The sequence below is a fragment of the Oratosquilla oratoria genome, chromosome 18 (genome assembly GCF_046742065.1).
Source record: "Oratosquilla oratoria isolate Oo_2021 chromosome 18, ASM4674206v1, whole genome shotgun sequence".
Taxonomy (NCBI): domain Eukaryota; kingdom Metazoa; phylum Arthropoda; class Malacostraca; order Stomatopoda; family Squillidae; genus Oratosquilla; species Oratosquilla oratoria.
In genome coordinates, this window is record NC_134794.1 from 5,240,094 (window position 1) to 5,264,599 (window position 24,506).

At 38.2% G+C, this 24,506-nt stretch overlaps 2 protein-coding genes across 2 annotated transcripts; both read left to right on the forward strand.

Annotated features, from left to right (window-relative positions):
- The first annotated feature begins 20,647 nt into the window (after positions 1-20,647).
- On the forward strand, positions 20,648-21,214 carry LOC143034733 (uncharacterized). The gene has a single exon (XM_076201082.1). The coding sequence runs from the start codon at positions 20,648-20,650 to the stop codon at positions 21,212-21,214; it is 567 nt and encodes a 188-aa protein (XP_076057197.1).
- Positions 21,215-23,213: 1,999 nt separating this feature from the next.
- On the forward strand, positions 23,214-24,506 carry LOC143034734 (uncharacterized). Its single transcript, XM_076201084.1, has one exon. It carries the CDS (start codon positions 23,214-23,216, stop codon positions 24,504-24,506), a length of 1,293 nt encoding a protein of 430 aa, XP_076057199.1.

Consider the following 24,506-nt stretch of genomic DNA (forward strand, 5'->3'; position numbering starts at 1 on the left):
TATACAGGCACTCCTCCAGTCCTCCGGCACTCTACCCTCTCTCCAGCAAACATTAAATAACCTCACCAACCAGTCCACCATCACTGTACCTCCCTTTTTCAGACATTCTGCATGGCATCCATCCAGACCAGGTGCCTTACCTGCTTTCATCATCTTAACAACTGCCTTCACCTCATCCTTCCTTATTTCTCCTCCATTCTCCTCACTCATCACTCTCATTTTCTTAGCATTTCCCACTGCAGCTATCTTTCCTTCCCTATCCTCCTTCACATTTAGCAACTCCCTAAAATATTCTGCCCATCTTCCCCTTACTGCCTTCTCTTCCATTATCATCTCTCCATCTGCACCTTTTACCTTTTCTTCTCTACTTGATTCGCCTCCTCTTCCTCTCTTAATTTCTTTCCAAAACATCTTTTTATTACTTTCAAAATTTTCTGTCATACTCTTAACCCCATTTCACATCTGCTCTCCTCTTTGCAACCTTTACCTTGTGCTTTACTTCTCTTTTCTTTTCTTTGTACCTCTCATATGACTCCCTCGTCCTATTTTGTAACCAATCTGTAAAAGCTCGCTTCTTCTCTTCTACAACCTTCTTTGTTTCCTCATCCTACCATTCACTACCCTTTCTTCTATTTCCCCCTGTCCTTCTTGTTCTACACACCATCCTTGCACACTTTATGACTCCCTCCTTGAACCATCCCCATTCCTCCTCCACACCTACCTCTACTCTATCCTTTACTCTCTCCCACTCCTCCTTCGGCTTCTTATTGTACTCCTCCTTTTCCTTTTCATTCAAAGAGTTCATTCTAAGAACCTTCCTACCTTTTGTCCCTTTCCTCTTTCTCCATCTATCCTCCACTCTCAACTTACCTTCCACCAAAAAATGATCTGATATTCCCCCACCCTCTCCCCTTAGCACATGTACATCCTTAACTCTTCCTATCATAATCCTATTTACCACTACATAATCCATTAACGCTCTATCTACCACCCTTCCCTCCACCACCCTCTCCCATGTGTACTTATGCTTGACTTTCTTCCGAAACACTGTATTTGCTATCATCAACTCTCTTTCTAGACACATTTCCACCATCAACTCTCCACTACGATTCTTTCCTGAAACTCCACATTTCCCAACCACTCCATCAATTGGACCATTTCCTACCCTAGCATTAAGGTCTCCCAGTACTATTACATTAACATTTCTTCCTAAACCCTCTATGCACTCATTTAAATCTATCCAAAAGGCCTCCCTTTCTTCTACACTCTTCTCACTGCCAGGCCCATATGCACTTACAAAGACCCACATCTCTTTTCCCAGTTTCACCTTCATCCACATTATCCTTGAGAAAACCTCCTTCCACTCCACTACCCGTTTACCTATCTCTTCACTTACTAGAATAGCCACCCCTTCCCTCCCTCGCCCTCTCTTCACTCCTGATAACCTCCCACTTACACTCCCAAACTTACACTCACCCTTCCCTTTCAACTTAGCTTCACTCAAAGCCAACACATCCATCTTTCTTCTCACAAACATACTACCTATCTCTTCCCTTTTACTCTCATCTGTACCACATCCACGCACATTAAAAGAGCCAAACCTTAGGGTGCTGGTCCGAGAACCTCCAGACCCTCTTATGCCTTCTTTTTTATTTTTAGGAAAGTCCCCTGTGAGGCTACAAGGAGAAGGATGCCTAGTCCCAATCCCCGTCCCTTTCTTCTCGCCTTTTACGATCCAAGTGGGAATACTTGGTGGCAGTATTCTTTTCCCCCACCACAGAGAATTCCCCCATCACAGAAAAGGAATACTCAGAGAAATGGTACAGGACAGCAACAAGGGGTTGGGGGACAGCATAACGGAGGGACAGTCGTAGTATAAAAGTGTCACCATTTCTCTATGAACAGAGTTTTCCTCTATCATAGACAAAATGATGTGTGGCTCTGGTCCGTAGGGGCGCCCCATATAGACCCTAAAGTATCAACTACATGCTACTTTGCCACAATAACAAGCAGCCAATACCCCAGACGGGGATATATATATACATATATATATATATGTTTATATATATACATATATATGTATATATAAATATATATATATATTGTGAGTTGCCATCGTGCTAATATATATATATATATATATATATATATATATATATATATATATATATATATATATATATATATATATATATATATATATATTAGCACGATGGCAACTCACAATATATATATATATATATATATATATATATATATACATATATATATATATATATGTATATATATATATATATATATATATATATATATATATTGTGAGTTGCCATCGTGCTAATATATGTATATATATATATATATATATATATATATGTATATATATATATATATATATATATATATATATATATATATTAGCACGATGGCAACTCACAATTTTCTCATTAACTTGTTCAATACAGCGACCACGGCGACGTTTATCAAGAGGCAATATATGTAGAAGAAATACACACGACTGCAGGGGTTCCCATTAGGGGCGAAATTGACCCCCCAGTTGGGAATCTTGGGTTCTCTGGGGGTGAATTGTGACCACTCTAAGTTTACGGGGTGAGGAAAGCAATTGAATAGGTTTTGGCCTATCTGGCCGATCACTGACCTGGGCTGGAATTATACCTGTGCTGACCCAAGTTAATCTTAGGATTAGAAAAGTAGTGTTACGCCGTGCGATAATATCGCACGCGTAAGAATATTATCGCCTATGGTGATGTTATATGTGTCCACAGAAACATGTCTTTCTTTTGCATTTTTCTTTGAATTAATGCCTTTCGTTATTGGCAGCTGAAATCTACGTTGTTGGGAGGTGCTAAAGATGTCAGAAGCAAGGGAAAGGTATGTTACGTCAATTACGTTAAGTCGTAATATGTAGCAAGGAACTTTTTTTTTTTTTTTGTATTAGCTTCAGTTTGGCCTGTCAAATAGTTCATTATAAACTACAACAATAAAAAAGAAATATTCAAGTTTTATATATCCATTAATATTTTCAATTTGCATTTGATTTGTAAAACTTCATTACAAACATAGTCCACGTAAAATTGTAAATGTATATATACTAATTTTGGAAAAAATAAAATTATTTGTAGTAATATTTGCATATTATTTGGAACACACCTTTTGAAACAGACAATCTTGGAAAGGAGGGGAAGTTGGGGGGGGGAGGGGAGGGTGACATTCTGACAAACGGTGAGAGGGCCAAGCGTGGGCCAAGCATGCAGGGCAGAGAGAGAACCCCTCAATTATTATACAACATTTCTTGCCAGAGGGAGAACCTCCTGCCTAAGTATACGCGCATATATACTGTATATATATATATATATATATATATATATATATATATATATATATATATATATATATATATATATGTGTGTGTGTGTGTGTGTGTGTGTGTGTGTGTGTGTGTGTGTGTGTGTGTGTGTGTATTGTATGTATGTATGTATGTACGTACATATGCATGTGTATGTATGCACATATGTATGTATTCGACAAGAGAAAAGACAAATGTATGGAAAGAGTGGTGTAGGTAAAGTCCAGGAAGGAGCAGAAGTACTGTGAGATGACCCGCTTAGTAAGTATATAAGCAATGTATTTCAATCTTTCACTCTTTCACTCTTTCCATACATATGTATGTATGTATGTATGTACGTATGCATGTGTGCACGCGTATGTATGTATCTGTGAATGTATGTATGCATGTGTGTATGCGTATGTATGTATGCACGTATGTATGTATCTACGTATGTATGTATGCATGCATGCATGTGTGTGTGCGTATGTATGCATGTATGTACGTATGTATGTATGAATGTATGTATGTATGTACGTATGTATATATGAGCAGTAATTCACAAGAACGCGTGAAATTAATTTGCAGAAAAAAACACTGGGAAATAGGAAACTTAGACCGAACGTTTTCGTCTATTTAAGACATCTTCAGGAAATACGCATTCCTTAATAATAACTTAGATAGACTAAGGTTTTTCCCAGTGTTTTTTCTGCAAATGAATGTATGTATGTGTGTGTGTAAGAGGCTAGTAGAAAAGGCAGAAAGTGGGGTAGAAGACGGGTGTTACATTTTATAGGTTAGGTGTTTATGAAACAGTATAGCGAGTGAGCGAGCGAGTTGCATAAGTTCGCATATAGACTTGTAACAACGAATCTGGTGAAAGGATGGAGAAGATTCAATTGGTTCACGAATGTAAGGTATCGCCCTATGTGAGGATCTTAGATATAAAGTTAAAAATCACTGGACTAAAGAAATCACTGCGTCACTGCAAAGCTCGCGTAGGATCTTGGATACGTTCTCTCGTGGGGTTCTTTTGGAGCACGCTGTATAAGAATTAACTGAAGAAATATAGAGAAAACCCAAGAATTTAATTCTCCTAGACAGAAAAATATATTGAAGTGAGAGGTAGAAAGAAGCCTGTCAAGGAAAAGAACCAATACTAAGTGGAACTAACAGTCTAGAACTTGACAAAGTTGGATGGTTGAAGGCAAGAAGAGGGAGAAAGTGACGAGAGGGGCAAAGGAGGGCGGAATATGTATGTATGTATGTATGTATGTATGTATGTATGTATGTATGTATGTGTGTATCGTAGGGGTCGGGAAATGATTGAAAGTCCGGTGAGAGCCACTCGCACTGTCCCAGGCGACTCGAGTCCTCGGGCGAAGAGTGCCGTCTGATGTGTGGAAGACGGCCGAGGGAGGCACTTGGGACTAGTGAGCGGCCAGACAGACAGACAGACATCCACTCGCTCAACAGAAAGTGCACCACACTCGACGGGACAGACATGGATGCGGTCGTAAATACCGATCTCTTCTTGGCCATACAAGAAACTCTATTCTCTCGGTCATTTCTTGGGCATGGGGAGACTGCCTGAATCAAGGTGTTCTTCTTCCTCCCTCCGCCCCCTCTCGGGGGAGGAAACGAAACCGGTTGTACTCACGGCACTACATAGCGTGGTGAAGCCGACTGAAGACAAGACTCGTCGATAGCGGGTCTCTTACGAAGCAAAGGAAATGGGGGTGCTATTCAAGGCTATGGATGGCAGGCAAGCATCAATGTGATCAATTCTGCCCAAGGTTTGTGCAGGGAGAAGAAAACGTGAATTGGACAGGTGTCTGGAGCAATAGAATCTTTGTTTTGCATTGTATAGTCTATTTTTTTCATGCGGTCAGTATAAAATGCGTATATTTAACTACACCTGTGTTTCCGTATTCCCACTGCCGGTCTGTCAGGAAGCGCCAAGGTCTGGCTGCCAAATGTACGGTCTGGGAACATCGTGGGGTCAGGTATGAGAAAAATCCAACTGTACAAATGATCATATTTAATAATTAATCAACGTCCATGTAAAATATTTTCTAACCATAATATTAGGATACTCTTTGGATACTTTTTAGAACTAAATTTATACATTATTTCCATCGGGGGTACCTTGTTTCAAATATTTATATATTTCCTCCTTGGAACACTGCTCACCATTAGTGGGCGTAAGGGGGACATTAACAGTAGTAGCTGGTTGGAATGTTTAGACATGAATAGATGGATACGCTGATACTATACATACTCTCCATCTCTCTCTCTCTTTCTCTATATCTCTCTCACACAAAAAGAACATTGGTTTTCCCTTTTATCTAAGCTCCTTGAGGATGAATGGCCATCACTGATCCCGTCCACTTCGTGGGCCGGAAGCAATGCAGCAAGTCAAAGCAGGGCCCGGCGGCAGCTGAAGTTGGTGGTGGGGTCATCCTAAAATGCGTCCAGTCGCATAGGATAACCATCTATACGGTTGCAATTACTTTCGAAACGAACATATACTGCAGTTGAATAATTTTGGCAATTTTCATGAACGTTGAGGCATTAACAGGAAAGTTATCTGCATATGTATTATCAGACTTGCAGCGTCCAGCAAATTTGCAGTGGCCATCTTCCTTCTTCGTCTCTTCCCCTTTCCCTCTTTCTCGACCTCACCTCCTCACCCACAAAAGTATATGAAGAGGGCTGACCTCAAGCAGTCACCCACAAATGCGACCACTATCTTTGTTCCGATGACCTGCCATGAGATTACAAGACAAAGGCTCCTGCGTGGTGTTCCTGGGGGCGCTGAGGGAGGGGCGTCATCAAGCAGCAACTGGATCAATATGGCACACCAACTCAGGCCCCGAACCCACCTAACCACGAGATAACCATCTCCCATCAAAATAAATTTCTGGTTTTCACAGGACAGACGGAATAATAAATTACCAGTAGACATTAGGAACTATTGTTGAGTAAGAGTATACAGACGTTTCGCTAGGCACAGTTAGCATTTTCAGTGTGACAGAAGCAGAGAGTACAAGACATAATATACATAGAAAGAAAGCTCTGGGTGAGGAGGAGGAGGAGGTCACAACATAAGGCGCGGGGGGGGGGAGGTCACATTACAAGTGTCAGGTGACGGGGGAATTTGTCACTGTGGGGCAAATGTCCGTTGGAGTTCAGAAGTCCAGCGCTGCCCAAGTGTCTGTTGAGCGTATTTGATAGGTGCTGATTACAGATCGACGAATCACTTTCATTCATCAACATTTGCATAGATCGTGATTATCATCGTCGGGCACCTCCGTTATTGTTTCTAGAATTTTCTACTTGAGTGAAAAACAATTCCAGTAAAATGATTCTGGTGCTAAGAAGTTCTAGAGTTAATGCTCTGTTTTGCTGAGTTGAATAAAACTACTTCGATTCCTTTGAAACGAAGTGACGTCATGTCGGACACGCTGAAACGACGTGACGTCATGTCGTGTTCATCCACTGCAATAACAACGTTTTCGTCAATATAAATAATCTACTTCTTGCGTTCAACGCTCTGTTATAAATTTTTTTCTAAGGCCATCATCTGTGAATTAGGAAAATTTTATTCAGTAAAATTATTCAGGTGCTAAGAAGTTCTAGAGTTAACCCTTACATTGCCGTCCACGGCAATTGCTGTGGATGGGATGTGACAGATACACACCGCCAACGGCAAATGCCGTGTTATAGTCACCGCAACGAGAAATGACCGCTAAGGCGTGGCTAGGAGATTTCCCGGTGTTGCCACACATGGGCATCCATGGCGAGAACGTGCGTGTGGATGTAATGTTTTCTGAATGCAGTGTGAGGGGGGCGGGGCCAGAGATTAGATGTAGCGGCAACGTCGCTCTCTCTTCCTCATATGCCATGTCTAGACTCGAAGAAACGAAACCTTTTTATAGAAAACATTGCTTTGATTTTTACTTCAGTGGTGGTGTGTGACATAAAATAGAATTATAAAATAGAATTATAAAATAAAATAAAATTATGAAATAATTATATGTGGCACCACAGGGGGACTCCCAGTGCTCCGCCCTAACGGTAATTTCTCAATGCAACGGGTATAGTATAATCACATTATATTAATACTTGGCAACTCACCTATCAATCACCTGATTGGCTGCGACCATCCTAAAAAAATCAGTAAAGCTTCAATTGTCAAGTGGGAGTATATCAGTTACTGTGAAGAACATACACTCGTATGTTCTGATTAGCTGAGCAAAGTAGCCACCAGTTCATTTATCTTTTAGGCAAGAGTTTTTAGTTACAAAGCCATATGCATTAGATCAGACATAATTAGTTTTATTATTTCTTCTTGAAGCTTAGCTAAATTATTGCTTTGATTTGTTAGTTTACACTAATGAACAATGGATCATATTTTTTTTATCAAAAACAGTTTCTTGTTTAGTAAAGTTATATGGCAAGATTAGAAATGTGAATAGACAGTACAGAATAATACTGAGACACAAGAAATAAAGTCAGGCATAAAAATATTATACACACGATAAAAAATCTCGCTTCATAATGTTAGGGTTGCAGTTTTTCTCTTTCCCCAAATTTTCTTAGCATGCCTAGTGCATAATATACTATTATCATCTCGTGGTACATTAGTAGAAATACTTGGTGAAAGATATGTTTTAAATAATTTATGTAGTACTTTGCGGTCTGTCCACCTTGTTGAAAATTACGTTATGACGTCGCCTACAGATTCATGTGGCATTGAGGCGAGCGGGGTTGGCTTTCAGCGACAAACCATACGCATCGTGCTAATATTTCTCGTGTGGGATAGAACATTTTTGTTTGCATGGTTGTCTGGGAGCATGTGTTTCGTTTTATGAATCTTTCTGATTTTCACGATTTGCATGTTGTTATAGTTATAAGATCCATTTGTCACTGAGAGCCTCTCTTGCCAACTGGCCTATTAGATTTGCTATTTCATTCATCGTTATTTCATCACAATAGCCATCATCATCAGTATCATCATTACCATTATTCTTACCATCATTATCATTATCAATATTATTACCGTCACTATTATTGTCATCCATCATTGTTATCATCAGTACTATTATCATTATAATCATCATTATCATTATGATCATTATAATGGAATTGTGGCATTATTGCTATCTTATTTTTTTTTTTTTTTTTTTTTTTTTAATTAGGTCACACATAATTAGCGGTAATGACGGATACTTGGACCCAAATCAGCATTGGCCAAAAGCGACGAAGTGATCAAACTTTGCTATCATCATCAAGAAGAGCGGATGGCAATTCTGGATCATATGATGACATGAATCACGATCATCGAGCAGAGGACAGCAGTGAGACATCGATGGCCCTGGTGCATCGGGGAGAGAGTATGAATGGAATTCGAGTGAGGATGAAGGAGTTGCACCGACCCCCACACCACCTGACACGAACCCCTGCGACAACGTGTGTTTTTCTTCCTGGAGTGATGGTCATGATTTTGAGCCTCACATTCATAATTTTGACTAGCTCATCAAGTGTGACTTCAGTTTTTTCCTGTTGGACCTGATAGAACGGAAGCGGAATATTTAGACGCCTTCTTTGACAATGAAGTAATGGGCAAAATAGTGCAGGAGACTAATCTACAACATAATTATCTCATAACACAGGAGAGTGACAATTCAGAAGAAAGTAATACACACAGCCAACTCAGGATATGGAAAGACGCAACAGTCAGGGAACTCTTTGTGTTCTTTGCTCTAATCATTCTGATGCCGCACGCAAAGAAACATGTCATCAGCGACTATTGGAGAAAATATCCGTTGTTGGATACACCAACATTCGGGAAATTTATGTCAAGAAATAGGTTCCAAACACTACTAAGGACCTTGCCACTTTGCCATGAATACACAACCTCGACCTGACGACCGCACGTGGAAGATACGTGACGTGTTTATGATGATAAAGGAACGGTACAGCCGATTTCTCAAACCCTTCTGCAAGCTGGTAATAGACGAATCGCTTGTGCTATTCAAGGGACGTCTTATTTTCAAGCAGTATATGCGGACGAAAAGGAACAGAGTTGGAATCAAATTGTTTGTCTTGTGTGATTGTGAGACTGGTATTGTAGTGGAAATGATCCCATACACAGGTACCAGCATTGATTACAATTTAAATGACCCTTACGGAAGCACCGGGAGCATTATAAAAACTCTGCTTGCACCATACATGGAGAAAGGCCACGTCTTGTATACAGACTCCTCCTATCATTCAAGCCTAGATTTGTCCCGTTTTCTGCACGACAAAGGGGTGGGAAGATCCTGTGATACAGCTCGAAAGACACGAAAACCCATGGCTCCACTTGTCAAGGCACACAAAACTAGAAGTGGGGACCACAACATTCAGAAGTGGGGAAAAGTCATGGCAATGCAGAGGCATGACAAGCGTCAAGTCATTATGCTGTCAACTCTGCATACCGGAAATGATGACTACAGGGAAGGTGAATTACAGGACAGGAAAAGTAATAAAGAAACCAGACCTTGTGATTGACTACACGGCAAATATGCGTCTTGTTGACAAGGCCGACATGATGGTCAGCTTTGTGGAATGTGTGAGGAAAACTGCTCAATGCTTATAACTTTAGACTGATAAGGAGTGGCAACAGACCAACGTCTCTGAAGAAATTCACGTATGCAGTGTCGTACCAATTGCTGGAGAAGTTCGGAGAACAAAGTTCACCACACCCAGGCCAGGCCGCCACTCGCTACTTCAAAACATGCCCGATCGTCTGGCCTGTACAGCGTGTGTACAGAGGCACTTCTTGGAAATCTCTCTCACCCCCAGCACCTACTGCTGCCTCAATAGAACGTACAAAAAGACAAAGGGATTACCACGTTTGTATGAACACCATCCTGCGACCAAAGAACAGAAAATTAACATCTTACCATTGTAAGGAGTGCAGTGTAGCACTCTGCCCAGGGAAATGCTATACGCAGTACCACACTCTTCGAACCTATTGAGTGCTAGAGAACTGAAAAAGAAATATGCTTTGTGGCTACACGCCAAATGACGCATCATTCCATTTGTAGAATATGTACTTGTATTGAATGTGGTGCTGGCTAAAGTTTATTCCCCCCTTCTTTCTCCACACTAACTTTCTATTGTTGCATTTCTCTTTTCTTCAGACATTTACGCCTGTCCTTCCTTTACTTTCCTCTCCTCACTCCTTTACTATCCTCTCCCTTCACTTCTCTTTCCTTTCTCATTGCCTCATTCCGCATTATCTATGAGGAATTATATATTCCCGCTGTCCACTTGCTATATGATCTTATGGTCTAAATGAAATGGTCTAAAGGAGTTATCACTATAATGAAAATTATTTGTTTGGTCTATTATCATATTTTCATTCTAGTTTTCACTCATTTATGATTAGTTTTGATGCATTGAAAATTGTTCATTTCTCGTCTGTCTGCATTATTTCCTTCATGATATAGTGTATGTTATTTGCATTTTTATGAATTGTAATTCATACCCCTACTAGAAAGGGATGGCAGTAATTATTACTGAATTGGAAGTTATCATTTTCACCTTTTACTAATTCTTATTGTATTGGAAATTATCTATTCTAAATGTGCATTTCTTTATATTCATAATTTGAAAATGTAAAATCAATTCATGAATCTATACGTCACCATCTAGCATCTCTTTAGCTCCAATCATTTGTCGTTGAAATGTGTGCTAGAGACAGATGCGCTTTCTCCTCTCTCTCTCTCTCCAGATGGCAGCTACTGTATCCAAGGATGAGGGAGATAGTGCTGTAGTCGCTGAAAGCCGACCCTCCTTTCAACCCCTCATTTCGTTTCGTTTCCTCTCTTTACTTTTCCGTCTAATATTCCATTATCATTTCTTTGTCGTGTTCTGCAGTATCGTAACGTATTACAGGGAAATATTTTATTTGATGGAAAGATATTTCTATTCATGAGTATCGGGTCCTGAGTTTCATTTTCACAATTTATCATCATTTCGGGAGGATAAGGGTGATATATATATATATATACACACACACATATATATATATACATATATACATATATATATATATATATATATACATATATATACATATATATATATATATATATATACATATATATACATATATATGTATATATATATATATATATATATATATATATATACATATACATATATATGTATATATATATATATATATATATATGTATATATATATATATATATATATATATAATTCAAAACAGGCATGTTCATTTTTCAACGGCATATTCCCCTCGAAATTAGTCAAGATCTAAATTCAGTATGACGACATAATTTAGCCAATCATAATCAGCACTGCCGTCGAGTTGCCAATAGCCTATTTTCACTCAAAAAATTCAAATATTTCGCATTATTTCTCTAAAACAACAATATGCATAAGCATGACAATTCTTTACTATATCAATTAGATAGTAAGCATCATTTTGGCAAGACAAAAACTAAATGAAGTAATGATTATGCTTTGACACTAACACAATGCACAAGAATACGGCAGTGTAAGGGTAAAAAGTTTATTTTGTTTAATAATTCTATTTATCTATTCATCTATTTACTTATTTACATATTGCGTTTTATGTGTTTTAATTTCTATTTATTCCTTTATTTTTTCTTTATTAATTCTATTTGTATTCTTATGGTTTTCTTTTATCTATTTATATTCTCAAGGAACAAATACACCTTTATATCGACTGTATTTTTGTTATGTGTGAAGGAAGTCGATGTGAGGAAATTTTGACGGTATTTCTGTCCCGTTGAAGGATTTTTTTTTAAGACGCGAATAGAACAAAAAAGATACGATTTTTCTGCCAAATGTGAAGGAAGGCATCGACATAGAAAACCAAAATCGACGGCATTTTTGCCTAGTGTGTAGATGGAAATCGACGGCATTTTTGCCTAGTGTGCACATGAAAATCGACGGAAGGTTTGCTTAGTGTGTAGATGGAAATCGACGTCATCTTTGCCTAGCATGAAGGAGGAAATCGACGGTATTTTTTGCCTAGTGTGATGATGGAGATCGACGGCAGTTTTGCCTAGTGTGAACATGGAAATCGTTATTTTTGCCTAGTGTGTAGATGGAAATCGACGGTATTTTTGCCTAGTGTGAAGATGGAAATCGACGGTATTTTTGCCTAGTGTGAAGATAGAAATCGACGGTATTTTTGCTTAGTGCGAAGATAAAAATCGACGGTGTTTTTACCTAGTTTGAAGATGGAAATCGACTGTGACGACATGAAAGGGAAATCAAGATGTTGTCATGGTATCAAGGAGCGAAATTTTCAAGTCAGCACGTGGCCTTACGCAACACTGAACGAAATATTCTGAGAAAGCCGTGTAGAGAAGAATGTTTCAAGAAGAAAAGACAATGAATTTTGACAATTGTGTTCTTATCAAAACTGAGCGACACATTCTGAGAAAATACATGTTTTAAAAATATAGAGGAGACGATGAATTTTGACAATTGTGTTGAACGAAACATTCTGAATTTTTCTTTAAATACGTGGAAAGAAAGATGTTAGAAATATAGAAAATATGCGACGTGACGTCATAACGTCGGCATCAGAGCGCGGGAAGATTTTTCGGTCCTTGTGTATCGTCATCGCGAATAAAACAAAAAAATAAACGATTTTTCTGCCAAATGTGAAGGAAGACATCGACATAGAAAACCAAAATCGACGGCATTTTGCCCAGTGTGAAGATGGAAATCGACGGCATTTTTGCCTATTGTGTACATGAAAATCGACGGTAATTTTGCTTAGTATGTAGATGGAAATCGACGTCATATTTGCCTAGTGTGAAGGAGAAAATCGACGGTATTTTGCCTAGTGTGAAGGAGGAAATCGACGGCAGTTTTGCTTAGTGTGAACATGGAAATCAACGGTTTTTTGCCTAGTGTGAAGGATGAAATCGACGGTATTTTGGCCTAATGTGAAGATGGAAATCGACGGCAGTTTTGCCTAGTGTGAACATTGAAATTAACGGTATTTTTGCCAAATGTGTAGATGGAAATCGACGGCATTTTTGCCATGTGTGAAGGAGGAAATCGACGACATTTTGTCTAGTGTGAAGATGGAAATCGACGGTAGTTTTGCCTAGTGTGTACATAAAAATCGACGGTAGTTTTGCCTAGTGTGTACATAAAAATCGACGGTAATTTTGCTAAGTGTGTAGGTGGAAATCGACGGTATTTTTGCCTCGTGTGAACATGGAAATCAACGGTATTTTTGCCTGGTGTGAAGGAGGAAATCGACGGTACTTTTGCCTAGTGTGAAGATAGTAATCGACGGTATTTTTGCCCTGTGTGAAGGAGGAAATCGACGACATTTTTGTCTAGTGTGAAGATGGAAGTCGACGGCAGTTTTGCCTTGTGTAAAGATATTGCCTAGTGTGTAGATGGAAATCGACGGTATTTTTGCCCTGTATGAAGGAGGAAACCGACGAAATTTTTGCCTTGTGTGAATATGGAAATCGACGGTGTTTTTGCCTAGTTTGAAGATAGAAATCGACGGTGTTTGCCTAGTTTAAGACGACGTGAAAGGGAAATGGTATCAGGGAGCCGTGTAGAGAAAAATGTTTCAAGAATATGAATTTTGACAATTGTATTCTTGTTAAAACTGAGCGAAACATTCTGAGAAAATCCTTAAATACATGTACAGTAGAGAAACGTTTTAAATAGAAAAGACGATGAATTTTGACAGTTGTATTGAACGAAACATTCTGAGAAAAATTTTAAACACGTGGAGAGAATGTTTTAAAAATATAGAAAATATGATGGATTTTGATGCGACGTGACGTCATAACGTCGGCATCAGAGCGCGGGAAGTTTTTTCGGTCCTTGTGTATGGTCATTGCGCGAAGGCAACTTTTTCCTTGACTTTTGGTGATGAAGAAATATTTCTGTATTTTGAGGACCAAAAACTCGATGGAGATAATCAGGAAACTTAATATATATGTGTGTGTATATATATATATATATATATATATATATATATATATATATATATATATATATATATATATATATATATATATTACACAAAAATAGCGTTTTCTCTCGACGTCACGAAAATAATGACGCCAATGGAGCGCGGTGCATTGTGGGATTAATGGCGTCTTTCCCAATGTGAGAATCTAAAAATTAGTGTTTTTCTTTTTCTTTTTGTCAACTATGTATGAGCACAGTTGTATGATTAAGCAATTGTTACACATAATTATATTTCTGACAACAACATATTTCCACCAAAATGTAAATATTTCTTGTCCAAACTCACCCTTTTTGGCGCATTCCGTGTACTGCAAAGTATCTACATTAAATACAATGTCTTCATTTGATTCCTTCTTCCCGAAAGAACCTAATATTGCAAATTAATTGACAAAAGTAATTATAAAGATACCAAGTATCAAGATGATATAATGTTAATCATCAAAATTCGCAAACACAATAGCAAATGTACTCGTACCTCCAACCTCCATTTGAATAACGACAATATGACTTCCGTTGCAGACATCTAGACGTCTCGGAGGACATATTCAACAGCACATGACGGAAAGATCATTTGTTTGGAGATTTGAAAAATTTAATTTTGTAACCATATATCAAAATCCCACGAATCAAAATAACATAGTCAATATCATCCCATTGTTCATAACCCCACAGATAATATTCCAGGATGTTGATAGTATTAATAAACACTATATTTATGTTAAAGTATAATTTCATTTGGTGAGTTTATTAATGAATATAGGCCAAGGTTCATTGGCGTGGGATTTTAACCAATGGGGTTATGACCTCATGGGACTCTGTCATGGATTTGACACAGGCAAAGTTATCATATCAAGACAACAGGTCAGGACTCGTAGTAATGGATTTAAATGGACAAATTTAGATTAAGTTGTTTTGAGAAACGGTTAGACAACTTTATGCATGGGGATGACAGGTGGTAATGGACATGGAACTGCCTATTGTAGGCCACATGGTCTCTTGCAATCTCCTTCGTTCTTATGTTCTTGTCCCACTGGGCGCCGACGACCGGTGAGTGCTCGTTCGAGTCAAAAACGACTTCGGTTACAAAGTTCAAATTTTCAAATAATATTTCCGTTACATCTAACAGAGATGAAGGATGAACTAAGAGATTGTGTAAACCTAGATACGGATGTCAGACATACTGTTGAATTGTTCTTAGGGATGTCTAGGTTTCTGTAATAAGCAAAGTCATATTCTAGTTATATTCAAATGGAGGTTGGAGGTAGGAGGATGTTGGAGGAAAAATAGCCCAGAGTGATTGATAACCCTCCTGGAGGTCAGCCATATTGGATTTGCAAGTCTGCACCTAGACGCTACGCATGTTTGACGACAATTATTAAAAGATCAAACTATTTGTAACGAAAACTCCCTTAATGATAAGAAAAAAGAAAAATAATTAAAATAATAATATATATTTTGGGATCCAGCGAATTCACCGACAACAATTCATCGAAAAATAAAAATATTCTAATTTGAAATATATAACTAGGTTGTGTTTTCATCCTTGATTTAGCATACTTTTACCTCTGATAATGAAATTACTTTCATAACCTTTATTTAGGATGAAGAATCTCTTTTCTTAGGTATTTATTAAGAATAGTTAAAATTCTTAAATGACAGAACTATTGAAAATGACAAATTAGTTTAAACTGGACTTAGAGCTATAAATTGGTTTACTTAAAATTGTAAAGCTAGGTTATGGGCTATTGCCCGCAAATAATCAACGACGTTGCTATATGAAGGATATCTTTCTACAATGTTTTTTCTTATCCGTTCAGATGAGTCAGGATATTTCTTTCTTTGTAGTTGAGATGAAGTACCAGCCAAGTCTTGATCGACTTTGACTTCATTATAGTTTTGTTCCTTGATTTAGCACACTTTACCTTTGATAATGAAATAGTTACTTTCATAGCCTTTATTTAGGATACTACAAAAACAAGGTAGAATTTCTTTTCGTATTTATCAAGAATAGTTAAAATTCTTTAATGACAGAACTATTAAAATGACAAATTAGTACTTAAAACTATGGCATAGGACATTTGAGACACAAGTTGCTGGACACCACCCTAATATTTGGAATTTTTCGACTGCCTGAAGAAAGAACAAAACTATAATGAAGTCAAAGTCGATCAATACTTGGCTGGTACTTCATCTCAACCACAAAGAAAGAAATATCGTGACTCTTATGAACGGATAAAAAACATTGTAGAAAGATATCCTTCATATAACAACGTTGTTGATTATTTGCGGGCAAACATGTTTGTCAAACGTGTATGAAGTGATGATTGACCGTGTGAATGGTTGTCAAACATGTTTGAAGTGATGTTTGACTGTGGGAATGTTTGACAAACCGTTTGACCGTGTGAATGGTCCTTTATACGTAAATATCTCCCTTCGACATGTCGATTTGTACACAAACATTTCACGTCGATACGTTTAGTCAAACGGTTTGTCAAACATGTTTGAAGTGACATTTGACCGTGTGAATGTCAAACGTGTTTGAAGCGATGTTTGACCGTGGGAATGTTTGACAAACCGTTTGTCGAATGAATTAAAATAATGATACAAGATCCATTTTAACATTCTTGTAAGTTTTGACTAAAGCATTACTTAGTGATAGATATGTTTATGTTAACTATAATTCTTCTTTCCAGGCATTCTACCCATCATAACTGATCGTTTTTGGAGTTCTATGGTCCTCCATACGTGCCACATGCCCTGCAGCCCATCTCAGTTTTGTTCTGCTTACAAATGTTAAAAATAATAATAAAGAAAATCGAACTAAAGTCTGCATGTAAAGGTGACACCCCCCTCCCCCCCCAACACACGCTGTTCCACAGCTGCAGGTTCACATATTCTTATCTTTTGCATACTCGTAGATGTAACAGTTCCACATTTTGTGTCGAAAATAATTTCTTTTAAATGATTTTTGTTTGTTTAGGGGGTGTTGACAATTATTTTGGCCCCTTCCAGTGGTTATTACCTTTTTTTGTTCGTTGCTTTGAAAATACTCTCATAAATTCCACATTGATGGGCGTCATGTGTACATTGTATTGAGGTTAGTGATGCAAAAAAAAAAGTTGTTGTTTTTAATAGCAAGTTTCATTTAAAACAATTATGATTTTTTTTACAGGTCCAAATTTGTTCAGATATTAAATATCAAGTATATGAAAGCAGGTGTAAGTACTTGATTCATCCCTCCACATATGCGTATCTACCTTATCCAAAGAGACATCAGACACAGTATAAAAATAAACAAGTAACTGACAGTGTGAATGGTTGTCAAACGGTTTGTCAAACATGTTTGTCAAACGTGTTTGAAGTTATGTTAACTATGGGAATGTTTGACAAACCGTTTGACAAACAGTTTGACCGCGTGAATGGCCCTTTATACGTGAATATCTCCCTTCGACATGTCGATTTGTACACAACATTTCACGTCGATACATTTACTCGACACGTTTAGTCAAACGGTTTGTCAAACACGTTTGACAAACGTCTTTGAAGTGACGTTTGACTGTGTGAATGGTTGTCAAACGGTTTGTCAAACGTGTTTGAAATGATGTTTGACCGTGGGACATATTACTATGCTAAGTTTCGGTTAATATATACAACTTTTATGCTCTGTAATAGGACCGCACACAAGAAGAATAATCACCAATAAACTCTTTACTCACGATTGCAGCAGACAAGTTAATAAAGAAAAAATAAAGCGACAAAAATGAGGAAGGGAAAGAAACAATCGAGAGACGAGAGGGAAGGGGGAAATGTCGACAAAACGACGCCGAAAGCCCACTCAATGAATGCAATAAGCGACTAGATGCTTGTATCTTCACCAGTAATATTTAGATTTTTCTACGCCAGATGAATTTATCATCTGAGAGGTTGACTTTAAAAAATGAGCTTCGGTCAATTCAATAACCTGTTTTGAATCAGAGGCATCATACAGGAAAAAAGTCCTAAAAACATAAAATCGAGTCACTTGGGTACAGCAAACGACATTACGTCATAAAGCGCGCAAGACGCTACGAAGCCAAGTTGACTCGAGTCGCTGTGTAGGAAAAACAAATAATGCACAAGTAGGCTGTTTAAAAATATTTATGCACAGTCGATAATATTGACACAATATAACGGCGTGTTTTAATATAAATAAACACAAAACCCTGGGCCGTCCTCATTAACAGCTGCGAGTTGCAGCTTCAGAATGGGGCCAACCTATTTATCGCCACTTGCCTGAGCCGACATGAGTGAGGATCAGGGCGCTCGCGCGCGTACGTCGTATCCGGGGAAGTCCTGCCATCTACTGACGTTGACATAGGTTCGATAATTAATCATTTCCTAGATTTGTTCGTCCGCTATTCTACAACGTTCGTGTCAGACATTATCCCATGGGCAAACAAGTACACTCTAAGAAATGGCTGTAAAATACACGGTGCATTACTGAGAAAATATTCAGTATGACTGTATTATTGAGGATGTTTAATAGATTACCGAGAAAATGCGTTTTAACACTTTTTAAATTTTAGCATTATCAGATATACGGTACATTACTGAGAAAATATACAGTATGACCGTATTATTGAGGAAGTCCAGTAGATTACTGAGAAAATGCGTTTTCTCAGTAATGCACTGAAAACGTTTAGCCTTTGTGCAGCTTTTCTGATAGAGGACAGTGATAGGCTGTGCGATCAGGTCCGCTAACTCCTTGACAAGTCTAGGGTGTATTTCATCAGGGCCACAAATCTTGCTAGTATTAATGGAGCTCAATTTTTTTTTTTTTAAACGTTAGCTCTATCTAGATAGGGTGCAACAGCAACAGTATCGGCATGCCCAGGAGGTTGTGGGATAGGCCCAATGGGTTCGCTAGTAAATACTGATACAAATTGCTGCTGCAGTATCTCTGCCTTATCCTTATCATTGTGACAGATGGTTGAGGGGTCTTCTGAGTTTGACAGCAAGGGTGCTACTCTAGACTTAGTTTTTAATTTGCTGTTAGCAAACTTCCAAAATAACAGCAAATTAAAAACTAAGTCTAGAGTAGCACCCTTGCTGTCAAACTCAGAAGACCCCTCAACCATCTGTCACAATGATAAGGATAAGGCAGAGATACTGCAGCAGCAATTTGTATCAGTATTTACTAGCGAACCCATTGGGCCTATCCCACAACCTCCTGGGCATGCCGATACTGTTGCTGTTGCACCCTATCTAGATAGAGCTAACGTTTTAAAAAAAAATGAGCTCCATTAATACTAGCAATATTTGTGGCCCTGATGAAATACACCCTAGACTTGTCAAGGAGTTGGCGGACCTGAACGCACAGCCTATCACTGTCCTCTATCAGAAAAGCTTAAATTATGGGGAACTGCCTCTGGACTGGAAGGAGGCCCTGGTTGCACCTATTTACAAAAAGGGATCAAAGAAGATTGCATCTAATTACCGCTCAATAAGCCTAACTTCAATCTTGTGCAAGAATCTGGAGTTCTTTATCCGAGAGGCAATCATGAACCACCTTACTGATATCAATGCCATCTCTCCAAAGCAAATTGGATTTATACATGGACGCTCAACTGTATTACAATTGTTGCATTATTTTGACTATTGCTCTGAAATTATGACTGGGGGAGGAGTGTTGGATGCTGTCTATTTGGATTATGCTAAGGCATTTGACTCCGTTCCACATCATCGACTCCTGGCTAAATTGGAGAGCTATGGAATAAGGGACAAGCTATATTCGTGGTTGGAGAGTTTCCTTATTGGAAGGTACCAGACTGTTGTGGTCAATGGGGAGAGGTCCTCTAGAGCTCCGGTCCTCAGCGGAATCCCCCAGGGGAGTGTCCTCGGGGCCACACTTTTTATCATATACATCAATGGCCTGACTGAGACCATTGACTCCAACATATACATGTTCGCTGATGACACAAAGATTACCAGACAAATCACTAGTCGGGAGGACTCCTACTTACTGCAACAAGATCTGAACAAAATACAGGATTGGTCAAGTGATTGGTTGCTAAGCTTTAATCCCAACAAATGCAAGGTTATCACTCTGGGAGCATTTGAAAATATTATGTATGCACATCGGTATACTATTTATGGACAAGAACTTGAACATGTGGAAAGCGAAAGGGACCTTGACATCACATACTATATTAAAATTTGAAGAGCATATTCATGGAAAGATAAAATTAGCTAAGTCGATGATGGGCCTTATACGAAGAGTCTTTTCCTATCTCAGCCCAAGTATGTTCAAGCCCCTGTATACAACATTTGTTAGAACCCACCTGGAATATGCACAATCTGCATGGTCACCTAGGTATAGGAGTCTTGAAACAAAGATCGAACAAGTCCAACAAAGATCAACTAGTTTGGTAGATGGTTTTGGACAGATGAAATATTCTGATCGACTGAAACATCTCGACCTGCCAACACTCAAATACAGGCGATTACGTGGGGACATGATCGAGATGTGGAAACACTTTAATATATACCAGAGAGAAATCCTCCCAGCTTCCTTCAGGCCCATGGACAGACCAAGTCGACTACATAGTAAACAACTATTCCGACATCGTCCTAATGATGGGATGTATGGTGCTCATCATAATAGCTTTTACCATCGAGTAGCCAGGATATGGAACGGTCTACCGTCTGAGGTTGTCGAGGCAGAGACTGCTAGCTCTTTTAAAAACCGCTTGGATTGCCACTGGAGAGATTTCAAACTTAAATTTGACCCGTCAGCCACTCCGCCAGAGCTACAAGCTATAGTTTAAGTTTACCCTGTGAGCGCAGCGAAGAGTCGTCTCCTCGACTGGTCTGCGTAATATGCTTAAGTATACTTAAGTATGCTTAAGTAAGTATTGCATTCTGGGATTCATACAGCCAGGGATGCCATTTCGTAGAATTTTGTACCAAAACGTAGAAAAATAGCGGCATGTGGCAACTGCACAAGGACATGAAAGTTTTTCTACATATCAGCGGGCTGTTCAAAACATTTAAAAACTCAAACTTTTGTTTAAAAATCATAGAACTAGTTATCAAATAATAAATGGTACATCAAAATATGACTTTTATTGGTAATTGTGTTACTTATTAAATATTGTACCCCAAAAGATACGTTTTTACGGTGTAGAAAAAAATTCTACGCTAAAGTTTCAGCTTTCTTTTAGCGATAATGATATAAAAAAAATTACATCTTACTGTATATGTTAGGGCATGGGGGCTTTATCTACATTCAATAATAATAATAAAAAAAGACTAGAAACAACATTTTGTCAAAGTGTGACAAGTATATCTTGCTATGAAAGTCTGCTCACGCTCGAGAAAAATGTATGCCCCGGTATGGCAACACTCCCATTCTACACGGCAGTGTAGAAAACGTGGCAATCCTGCATACAGCGGCCATCTTGCAGCTCAACAAAGGAGATCGGAACATTGAGGGAAATTCGGTAAAACTGTTATTTTCTGTATGTATATTTGTTTTTCTTAGCAGCTGGCACATTATTCTCTTTTAGTAATTTCTCATCTGATGCCAATTGATTGTTTACCTCTGTAAATTCGACCTAAAGTGCAAATTATTGAATCTTTCTGGCTGCCACAAATTTCTCATCTGATGCCAATTGATTGTTTACCTCTGTAAATTCGACCTAAACTGCAAATTTTTTAATCTTTCTGGCTGCCACAAATTTACGAAAGCAACTGACTGGGTTTTACAGTGCACATAAATAGTTTAGGCAAATATTTCACTAAACTGTAGCAATGTATAATTGTAAGCAGTGTACATACTCTGCATCAAACATGAAGCAATATGTCAGTCACTATAAGTATCATAGAAATACACCAAACTATCAATTTCCGTGTGGAATAGGTAAATGTGTGCAAAGTTTTTCTAGCTATTCTGGTTTCAAGACGCACGTGTATCGTGAGCACAAGCACAGGTCTAGTTGTAGCTCATTATATGACAAAACTGCATCCAAAAGTGTACTTCTGAAGTGTACTCAACCCCTTTGTCAACAGAAATGTAGTAGCTTGAGAGATTTCATTTGCCATTTGAAAAAACATCGAAAAATGGGGGTGACAGAATAGCATGTCCTTTTAAAAACTGTCAGAAAACATTTGGTGTGACCTCATCTTTTACATCACATCTAACTAGGAAACATAGATATTGGACTCACACATTATTGCAAGATAGCTGTTTTCAAATTAGCACAGAGGAAACTAATTTCTCTGTAAATGAAATCTTAGAAATGGAAATTGATGAAAATGATGATGTTCCACTGAATAATGATACAGATGATGATGATTCACTCTCGGATGAGATGAAGGAAGAGCTACTTTTAAGGGAATTAGCATTATTTTACTTGAATTTAGAAGCAAAATTTTTGATACCTGCCAAAACAGTACAAAAATTGTAGATGAAGTCAGATGCATACAACAGATAGAGAATAAACATATGCAAAAAAAATTATGTGAAAAATTGATTGAGGCAGGTGTAGAAAATGACAAAATTCAAGGAATTCTTGAGGCAGTTGGTGGAGCAGGGATTTTTCTGAGAAGTATGAATGGTCCCTTGAGATCAGAACAAACTAGAAAAACATTATGAGAATAAATTTCCTTCTTTGCGTCCTAGACCAATATATCTTGGACATGATGATGGAAACAGTGCAAGGTATGCTCAATACATCCCAATTAAAGAGAGTATAAAATTTCTGTATGATAGTTATCCTGCTTTCATAAATTTACATAATGTCCCAGAAGCTCGTACTGCAGTAAATGAGATGCCTGAGATACTCAAGAGATGTTAAAGATGGGACAGTATTTAGATCAAATGCTTTATTTCAGCAGGAATCATTCCAAATTATTTTGTACCAAGATGCCTTTGAAGTGGTGAATCCTCTGGGATCAGCCAGGAAGAAGCATAAAGTTGTAGGTGTCTATTTTACCTTGGCTAATATTGATTCACATTTACGGTCATCCATTGACCATATGCAACTGGTTATGCTATTCACCGAGTCGGATCTGCAGTTCGGGCAAGATGAAGTGTTTTCAAGACTAGTGAAAGATCTGCAGTCACTGGAAACTACAGGCATAAAAGTGAAAACTGTTGAAGGTGAAAAGAATATTCAAGGCACTGTTTGTGCAATTGTTGGAGATAATCTTGGATCTCATGGAATTGGTGGATTTGTGGAGAGTTTTAGACACCAATACTTTTGCAGATTTTGCACACTTGACTTGGACTCCTTCAGAGAGACACCATACAAACTTGGGACTAGGAGATCTGTAGAGAGTTACACCAGGGATATTAAATACATTGATGAGCATGCTAACCTTGCTTCTCATCATGGTATTAAATTTGATTCAGTTTTTAACCAGTTGGCACATTTTCATGTTGCAAATCCAGGACTGCCACCTTGCTTGGGGCATGACCTCTTTGAAGGTGTAGTGTCATATGACATGCCACTCATCATACATAATCTTGTCAACAAGAAGTGGTTTAGTTATGACAAATTGAATAGCAGAATATTTAACCTGGTCTTATCAGGAACTGATAGCTTGGATAGACCAGGCGGTGTAACTAGGAATAATGACAGACTGGTGGGCCATGCTGTTCAAAATTGGGTTTTTCTCAGGCTGTTTTCTGTGTATATTGGGGATTTAGTTAAAGATACCAATGATGAAGTCTGGCAGCTTTATTTAAAATTAAAGTTGATAGCTGAATTGGTTTGTGCTCCAGCTATAGCCCAAGGTCAGATTGTCTTCTTGGCTTCTCTAATTGAGGATTATATTGATTACAGAGCTACCATATTCCCAAACATCAACCTTAGACCAAAACATCATTTTCTCTGTCACTACCCTGAGCTAATTGTCAGATTTGGTCCACTGATCCGATTGTGGACAATGAGATTTGAGAGCAAACACTCATACTTTAAAAAGTGTGCTAGAGGTCTTCATAATTTCAAAAATCTCCCCAAATCACTTGCCAAAAGACATCAGTTGCTACAGGCATTTTACAGTGCTGGTTGTCTCTTCCCTGCTGCCTTTCAAATAAAACATTCTATAGATTGA

What these genes read in the sequence shown, in the direction of transcription:
- LOC143034734 (XM_076201084.1), top strand. Translation starts at nt 23,214, where the DNA reads ATGAGATGCCTGAGATACTCAAGAGATGTTAAAGATGGGACAGTATTT.
- LOC143034733 (XM_076201082.1), top strand. Translation starts at nt 20,648, where the DNA reads ATGGGCCTTATACGAAGAGTCTTTTCCTATCTCAGCCCAAGTATGTTC.